The following is a 9,788-nucleotide window of genomic DNA, read 5'->3' as shown; positions in this document are numbered from 1 at the left end:
ACTGTTTTTTTTTATATAAACAAATATACCTACCTACACTTTGTTTTATTTCTGGATCACGCTCATGAGTTAATTACACATTAACATATCCACTATACCATTATAACTTGTTCAGACAGACCTCAACAATATATTGAGGAAGAAATACCTCCTGAAGACAAAGGGAAAGGTTAATTCTCTCACCTTTCAGATGTACCTTAAAATTGTCACAAAAATAAAAACATTTGTTTTTTAAAAATTTTAATACAAACAAATATTTAACAAACTTGTTCATTACAGAAATTATTTCTATGTTTTAATAATATTAATAATTTCTTTTTTAATTTTACATAAGTCAGACTTTAATATTAAGAGAGATAGGTACTTTAATAGAAGATGGCTTATTAGAGTCAGCAGAAGATGAAGATGACGATGATGATGAGGTTGATGATGATGAAGATGATGACGATGATGAACTTGAGGAAACTGAAGATGATGAACTTGAAGAAGAAGATGATGATGATGATGACGATGAATCATCTGAATCATAATGCTTGCTTCTAGATTTTTTTGTAGTCGATTTCTTTTTCTTCGTTTTACTTTTCTTCACAGAATTTCTTGTAGTGTTTGACTGAGAGTGACTGAAAAATGTGCAACACATTATTACATTACTTCATTTCGTAAATATATTTATACACACATTTTCATTATATAACTGTATTTATTCTGTAACAAAGTTTCATTATATATAAGAATCTATGTATCACTAACAAACAAAATCACAGTTAAAAAATAAATATACAATCAATCACTATACTGCAATACACACAAGTAGTGTGCGCTACTTACACCAACTTGTTGAAATCAAGGTGACAGGTGACTCACCAAATAATCTATTAGTTAAAAGTTTTGATTATATTGATTTTTTATGCCATAATAACAGCTGTTGTACAACTTCATTCTAATTTTCAAAGAAATATAGTCCAATAATTATCTGAGACAAGACAGCACATTAAACGACTACAGTTGTTTGGGAATTATGTCACCTCAAGAAATGAAAATATTCCATGACCTACACAATCTCCGTATTTTAATGTGTGTGACTACTTTTTGCAGGGCTTTTTGAAAAGTACAGTCTAGACTACTAAACCTCTAAGTATTGATGAATTTAAAAAGAACATCAGTGAAGAGGTCACAAACATTACAGTTATGAGAAATTTCAGCAAGAGACTTCAAGAAAGCACACTCACAAAAAAAGGTGGACGTTTGAGAGAAAAATTTTTAAAGTATCATTATTATAAAGTAGTTTGAAATGCGATTTCAAAAGACAAAAAAAATAACAAGCCTGATACCATTTCAACATATAAAAGCAGTAGGCAAGGTATGAGCTAACAAACAAACATTTAAAGAACAATCTCAATAAAGTTTCCACCTATTCCCATCTTATATACCATGTAGCTTGTTACTCCTGCAAAACAGAATCAAATATGGTCCAATTCTCAATGTAAGTGAAATATGAATCTTGCTTATAAAATTTTTCTACAGTATTTAGCTACTGAAATCCTCTCAATTAAATGCCCATGGAAAACAAAAATTAGACACAGCCAAATTTATAAAACCAATTCTTGTCTTCAGCCCAAACTCAAAACATAATTTGAACATGGTCATCATTAATTGCAATAATTTCAGGTTTAAGTTTCCACCGGCACCAAATTTAAGCTCTCAATTCAGATATCTTTGTCTAGGTAGTCTATTAAATTATTAATGAATAATAAAGTACAACAGAGGTTACAATAGCCCTGTTTAATTTTGCTTTTGATCCTACTCTTCTATTCTGCTTTCTGCATACCACACCACTGAATGCTTACAAAGTTCTAAACTTGCTCTAAGCTTACAAATACATTCATAAACTTAATTACTAACTAATAAAATTCCTATTTCTGACAATTTATAAAATGGCACATTCCTATCAACGATACTATTAAAAACCACTTGAGAATCCATAAAAAAGAAACTATAAACTTTTTGTTTCTCCCTGAAATTTTAACTTAACTATATTATAGAGATTGAATATATTATCTACACTGGAATACCTTTCCTGAATTCTACTATGTAGTATAATATTACATGAAGTTAATTTTTATAAAATTTAACACAAATTATTTTATTAATAAACACTGGAAAACTAATTATTCAAATTTAAAGATAATAATGATCAAATTATAATTAACCAACTACGTTACAGAAATGACTTACTGCTCATTAGACTTTTCTATAGCTGATTCAACTGCATTAAATAATTTCAATCGTTTATTTAATTGTGATGTGCGAGATGATCGATGAAGAAACTTTCGTTTACCTTTACATTCATATGTCCAATGGCCATATTCAAGACACTTCTGGCAGCGGACTCCTTGAGGATATGCACCACTAAAATCATATGATATAAAAATTATAGTCAATATTTTGTAACAAATCAACAACAGCACAAAGTACAAATATAATACCATATTCTATAAGATACAAGCTTTAGAATCTACAAGCTAAAATAGAAATCTCAAATAAGAATAGTGCAAAATACAGATTAATAAAAGGTGATAAAAAAAATGAGAATTTTTTTTAATTCTGCATGCTATGTCTTTTCAATTGAGTTTGTATTTCTCCCCCCCCCCCTCATGATTGCTGCTCTACCTATAATGTATTTCAATATTTTCAGCCATATTATATATTAGTTCAAATACGGCAGCCGAGTAATTATGAGTGGCAATTTTATATGAAAATGACATAACAAAGGATTTACATTAAAAATGGAATAAAATGAAGTCAAGTAATGAAGATGATACTAAGTTTTTAGCGATGATGTTATGTTAACACGAAGGTAATTGTCAACACCAAGGATTGGTCATAATGGTTTAGATGACCATGAAGACAAAAAAAGAATTAAACATCCTAATACATAAATAACCAATGAAAATTATCAACAAAATAAAGGAAATCAGTTATCATCAAATCAAAATTAGAGAAATTGCTGAAAATTGGTTATGAAACAAGTAACAGTAAAAATTGTTTGATTTTCAACAAAAGCGACATCAAAAAATAATTGTTAGCCGGCATCAATGATGACAAAGAATTACTAAAATGTTTCATAACAGGTGACAAAACATGGGTTTACAGTTATGATGTTGGAACAATGGTTCAATTATCCTGATTGAAACAACTTGAAGAACAGTGTCCAAAAAGAGCACGCCCATTTACTGTTTTATAAATTACAACTGCGTCGCCTTCCATTATGAATTCTTAATACAAGCTTGTACAGTCAACAATCAACTTAGCAGTTTTACAAAGGTTACGAGAGGAAGTCTGAAAAAACAAATGCACGCAGACAATTCTTGGATTTTGCACCATGATAACTTTTGAAAATTAATTTGCGTTTATTTATCCAAAAATAACACATATCAATGTGCTATGAAATTCTCCAATGTAACTTTACTTGTTCCCACTAATTAAAAGTATGATTGCAACGACAGACACTATAGTCAGTCAAATTAATGCAGCAGATATAAATGTGAATTCAACATGTATGAATAAGAACTCGGTAGTTTAGCCGGTACTTACGTATTAACGCCACCGCAGCTACAGCTTTATTTAAAAACAAAGTAGTCAATCGGATTTCAGTGGAAAATGGGCTGATATAGAGTTTAACATAGACTCAAAACAGTCTATTAATTTTAATAAATGGTTATTTATATTTATTTATTTTATAAATATAATTTAACCAAACTTAACCTACGCTCGCTAACCTTGACTAATTAACAGGATTATTTAAATAAATAATTTCTGAATTTATTAAATAAATACTCAAAAAATTACGGTGGTTTTTCTGATAACGGTTTTAGCAAAATCGTTTTTATTTTATTTCAATAATGAACTTCCTAACTTGAAAAAAATATTAAATGCTGTGAATACACATTCTGAACTGCCAAGTACTGCATTACATCATGTTTTAAAATAATGAATTTTCATTTCATGTTCAAAAAAAATAATAATTACAATCATTGTTCAAACAAATTGAATATGTTGCCTACATATTATTTCATGGCATAGGGAATATTTTAAAAAATAGCATTAATGTATATTATTGCGTTAATAGCATTATTAACTTAAAATTAATGTAGGAAATAAAAATTGGTTTCTGAATGGTGGTTTATTATCTATCCACAATGTTTCTCTCAGATCTTTCCACGATGAAATAAATGCTGAGAATTTTATGCAGCGTTTTAAAAAAATTGTTGCTGAAAGATGCATCACATTAATGATTATGTACCGTACAACTGTGCCTGAAAACTGAATAAATTCCGAACATTTCAACCTGAAATTTGGAAAATGCCAAATGATTAAAACTGCTTACACCAAAGGCATGTTAAAAGTAAAACTTTTAAAAATAGTAAAATCAGTTAAACAAAAATATATTGATAATTAAGTAGATGAAATCACAAAATTGTGTCATGTTGAATCTTCCTCCATACCATTGCAATTTTAACCTGATAGAATTGATAAGGGCACAAATCAAAGGCTACATTGGTAGTAATAATACAAAAAGTTAGATGATGTAAAAGATTTATTGATAGAAGACATTAATAGAGTAGATGCAAATGCTTGGAAAAATTGCATTCAACATGTCATTAAAAATGAGAAAAAGCTTGGGAGCGAACAGACAGTTTGTGTGAAAATATTACTGCAGCTGTAGTGAAACAATGACAGAAGCTTATTGAAGAAATGCATTGAGGTAGTAAATATTTTTTTCTGTTTTACTTGATGAAAATTTAATACAGTAGTAACATAGTTTCTTAAAATTGTTATTTTTAAGGTAATATCATTTCAAGGTAATTTTTTTCATTTCAAGTTATTTCATGAGAGGTGTTTTTTTTCTTGGATGGGCTGTGCTTAATTAAATTAAATTCATTATAAGTGAACATATGGCTAAACCAAAAAAATGCTTTCAAAAATCCTCAAAAATTGTTTTGAGGATTGGAAAAATGCTGATACAAGTACGTGACATCTCTAGGGTATTACTTTGAAGGAGGACAATATAACATAAACATACTTAAGAGAAATATAAAAAACAAAAAAATGAGAAACTAACAATATTACAGGGCTATATTGCAGAATACAAAATATGAAGATAATTTATTCAGACATCATATAAATTTCACAATAAAGTTTTCTAAAATTTGAAGAATTTTAAAAAATATCTCTTCATTTGGATAACACTACTGCCACATATATTTAACCAAGTATGAATCTATCATCGCTCAGCTTGTTCCAATGTTTTCAATGTTTCTTGTTCTGATTTTTGGTCTTCGCCCACATACTTCCAACTGTTTGAGTATGGGCTCAGGTTTGCGGATCAACAAAATGTAATGTGTGATTCACTGTCTGGTATAGGTAATTATGCCTGAGAACACAAACACGGCCCCTTCATCTGACAAAATAACCCCTGGTGCAATATATTGTCAGATGATTGGCAACAAACTTTCTGCAGATCAACCTGGCACTGCTACAAAAAAACAATTTCTTGTTTCTTAGCAAATTCTGCCAAATACCCACTGATCAGGCAATACCCATCCACTATACTTTCTCTTGGTGAAACAGGTTTAGTCAATTTTGATGTGCGTATTAGGTCCACCAATCACATTTTTTGTAAACTGACTGCACACTTCACTCATATAACTGTTCCAACTGATGCATGTGTTGTGGCTAGTTCTTCTTGACAGAATCTGACCAAAGTGTATTCTTTATTCAAGTTGTAAATGAATAACATGAGTCCAAAAAACTAGCCATGATTTGATGAGCCTTGTTCCATGTCTCAACCATTTAGACTCCAAAAAGTCTTTTCTGTACAAACCCAATGCACTTTACCTCGAGTGTATAATTTTATTTTGTGCCCATTCATAAGCATAGATTGTGTAGAACACCTTTGTTTTGCAAGAACTGAATAGCAATTTCATTATTGTGATGTGATCAATCAATTGCAGTAAATTCATTTTAGCAAATAAAAATTATGTTTTTGTGAAAATAACATGTGAAATGAAGGTTTCAATTCAATTAATGATTTCTGAGGAATGGAATGTTGTACTCAATACACTTTTAAAGCTATCCAGTTGTAAACAAACTGCATGGTGTTATAATAGATTGTATTGAAAGTATGCATACACATTATATTTTTTATGTTTGATTTATGATCTGAAACCTAAATATGTTGATTTATGGTTGATGATAAAAAATTATATAAATATCGGTGAGGACTAATAAATTAAACCACCTTACATTAACACAATTGCACACTAAATTTTTAGTTAGATTTTATTACAATTAAATCTCATTACTACAAAATCAAGAGTTAGGATAGCTCTTATGTCGAATACTATAAAGAAATTAATTACAGCACAGTGGCAGCAGTAATGGCACACCATGCAGCTATGATGTAATTCCATCCCACACCAAGTAATGTTTACACTATTCCCAACAAAATGCGAATACTGCCACTTTAGAGAAAAATCCACTTTTTCCGCAGTGGTACTATTTGTAATATAAGTATTTATTTCCCTTCGAGATAAACTAACATATTAAATCCACCAGAAAAAATTTAAAAAATAATTACTTAAAAATCCTTTCATACAAAACATCCATCCATTTTACAATTAAAATATCTCTAAAACCATACAGAACAAATAAAAACATCAATGTATATAACAAAATTAAATGAAGAATAAATTATTTTCAGCCATTTTAAATTGATTAACACCTTTAAACATTTATTATTTAAACAATAAGTCCAGTTTAAACTACGCTATCACTTCGGTTTAGATTGAGGTTATATGGCGTCTTTTTGTTTAGTAGTAGTAACTTTATATATACCTTATGACCTTGGCGTTTTTAAAAAACGGGATTCAGAGTTCAAAGCTATCCATAAAAATACATCTTACATCTTTGTTACATTTATGTCGTTCTATTGTTCGGGTTGAACTATGAGAGGTAGGAAGAATTAAATATTCCGAAATGTAAGTTCACATCGTAAGAAAGGTTACGTGGTTTCCACATCACATTCAAATGATTTTAGTTATTTACTAGATAAAGTTTTTCCTTTACGTACATTTGTTTGTATTATTTGTCGTAAATACGATAAAAAACATAATAGTAATTACACAATTATTTCACACACAATCAATCAACATAAAAAAAAGTTCAACCAAAGACGCGAGAAATAAATGTTTAGTACTACAAACGTAGGATAACTTAACATATCCTAACCGCGATACTAAAAACAATCAAAACTACGCGATCCAAAATTCAATATTCAACAAGATATATACTTGATGAAAAATGTGAAAACAAACAAATACCAAATAAATGGTACACATTTAAGACATCTTTACATGACTAGGTTCCCGTATCCAGATGCCTTCCCAGTTAATGGTGCTTATAAGAACATGCATTAATCTTCATTGCAGAATATTAGTTTAAAACTCAATAACAAACATATCGAAATTAATTTACCTTTTCTGTACTGACGCCTGTCCAACGGTCATTTTAAAGTTAACTCTAACTCACATAACATAACCAAAACAACGTTGGAAATCGAAAAGTGTAAACATTCACAGCCTCTACAATTGTCGTACGAAATAATAGTTAATCATGTTTCATATCCCTTTCTATTAGTATGATGTAATCAAAATACAATACTTCTATATTGATTTCCAGCATAGTTTCTTAATACGCGTTACGGAATGCGCAAGGTAAAAACACAACCGCGAAGATAAGAGCTAGTGTAAGTAGGAACACTATTTACATATAGTGTAAATACAGTAAAAATACGTATAATAGTTGTTTACTTAATCAGTTTTTGTTTTAAATCTGTAACTTCAAACCATAACGAAAAGTTCTTAAACACCAATACGGCATTCCTTTGTAGCTAATTCATGTGAATTTTTAAACTCGTCTTTTGTGCGCGGTACATTTAATTTGTAGCTTATCAAACGATTCATCACGAAGGATAACATTTTTTCCAATAATATTGGACGACATCTTCTGATTTTTCATTCGAAATGCTGTAAGATTCAAGCTGCAAATCCCGGTCAGGCTTATCATTTTGACACGCTACAAAATTGACCTATCGTATAAAATTACTATTTAAATAAATATTTAAAAACAAATATTTCTTAAGTTTTGATTTAATAAATTTTTGGTCGCCTATCAGTTGGTGGCCTAAAAAATTGAACGTAACTGTAACAAATTACAATAGCTTTAAGCATTTATTAATATTTAACATTATATAAAAAGGAAGAGATTTTTTTATTCGGGATAAACAAAAAACTACCAGATCAATCGCAACCAAAATTTTACCCATGTTCCATGGCAGAACTGAGAAGGTTTGATCATGTCGAAAAATCTGAAAAAACAATAAAAGAATATTTTTTTTTAGTTCGTCATTTTTACCCCCCCCCCCCTGCCTATAACCGCAACGCAAATAAGCATAAACACAGCTCTAGGGATGCCATCGTCTCAAGCTACCTCGTCGAGAACCATAGTTCTTCCAGTTAGCCGGGACTCGGTCTTTAAGTTCTGGGCCATGCCTTTAATGAGGGGATCCCAAAGGAATCTCCCATCGGGACTACGGTCTTAATTTACCCTCCCCCCCAAAACGAAGTTCCAAGAAAATCCCAGGGGAGTCCGCACCCAATCGTCGACAGTGGGACATCTAAGCGACCTGCCCCTCCTGGACGGGACTGCCCCATCAAAGGTTTTCTCCAAGACACAGGCGACGGGTCTCATTTGTCGGAGGAGCTGGCCTGTAGCCACCTCCCCCCTTCCCAAAAAAAAAAGTGACCCCGAATATTACACAGGGAACACTTTTCCTCTGCGGGACGATCCGCTAGATGTCCCGCAACCCCACAGTTGAAACAATGACCTCATTTATCGGGATCGTTGCAGGACGCAGCCGATCCCCCAGCACCAATAACAACGTTCCTACGCGAACCTCCTCAGCAGAACTAGGCCTAGGCAAGACACTCACCCAACGCAAATGCGGCCGTTCTTCAGCAGTTTTTCAGCCAGCAGCGGAGAAATCGCCACCGTTGCCACTTTCATATCCCCAAACGAGGGCCGTAGGAAGACGACATCAATCGTATCTGATTCCCCCGCCGTCTTCTATATAGCACGCACAAGTTCCTCCTCGGAGGTAAGGGCGTCGACATCCTTAACCAACAGAGGAACTCGCCGAACGCTCCTACCTGCAGTAGCTGTAGTTCCCTCCACTTTGTCCATTATTTGTCCTCAGCTGTGTCTCCAGTATCCTGGATCCTGATGTGGAGGTCCTCACCATGACCCCCTTCTTGCAGAGAGAATACTAGCCTCGTCCGGCGACACGGTGTCCTTCACTTAACGAAGGAGGTCCGCATATGTGCGACCCGCCGCCTTTACAACCACTGACGCAGTTGGGGGACCTGCTGGCTTTCTCACTGGGACCCGACTCCCACTGGCCACCAACGGAGACACCTCTATATGCACCCGCAGCTGATTTGAATGTCTGCGCGCCATATATTCGGTAATCTGTAGATGAAGCCCCATCTTCCCTTGGGCCCACAAAAACAGACATTCGAGTTCTCGGCCAGAACTGTCATCACAAAATTCATCCCACCAACATTAACAGCTCCACCCGCCAAATCCATGGCACGAGTACTGCCGACCACCAGCGAGCCCGTCCGAAGCAACTGCCCGGCCCAGGGTATCAACTGCAATAACTTCGAATG

The 9,788-nt window shown here is 32.8% G+C and overlaps 1 protein-coding gene across 1 annotated transcript; it reads right to left on the bottom strand.

Annotated features, from left to right (window-relative positions):
* Positions 1–223: 223 nt before the first annotated feature.
* LOC142318409 (uncharacterized) lies at positions 224–7,792 on the bottom strand. The gene is made up of 3 exons (XM_075354992.1): positions 7,537–7,792; positions 2,236–2,409; positions 224–620 (listed from the first exon to the last, which is right to left on the bottom strand). The coding sequence occupies exons 1-3, from the start codon at positions 7,566–7,568 to the stop codon at positions 335–337; spliced, it is 492 nt and encodes a 163-aa protein (XP_075211107.1). The 5' UTR covers positions 7,569–7,792; the 3' UTR covers positions 224–334.
* Between the last annotated feature and the right edge of the window lie 1,996 nt (positions 7,793–9,788).

The sequence above is a fragment of the Lycorma delicatula genome, chromosome 1 (genome assembly GCF_047948215.1).
Source record: "Lycorma delicatula isolate Av1 chromosome 1, ASM4794821v1, whole genome shotgun sequence".
Lineage (NCBI taxonomy): Eukaryota > Metazoa > Arthropoda > Insecta > Hemiptera > Fulgoridae > Lycorma > Lycorma delicatula.
This window is presented reverse-complemented; position numbering and strand designations above follow the sequence as displayed.

What these genes read in the sequence shown, in the direction of transcription:
- LOC142318409 (XM_075354992.1), bottom strand. Translation starts at nt 7,568, where the DNA reads ATGACCGTTGGACAGGCGTCAGTACAGAAAAG. An exon ending in CAGGCGTCAGTACAGAAAAG is followed by an intron (nt 2,410 to 7,536) that starts GTAAATTAATTT and finishes ATATGATTTTAG; the next exon opens with TGGTGCATATCCTCAAGGAG. An exon ending in ATAGAAAAGTCTAATGAGCA is followed by an intron (nt 621 to 2,235) that starts GTAAGTCATTTC and finishes CACATTTTTCAG; the next exon opens with TCACTCTCAGTCAAACACTA.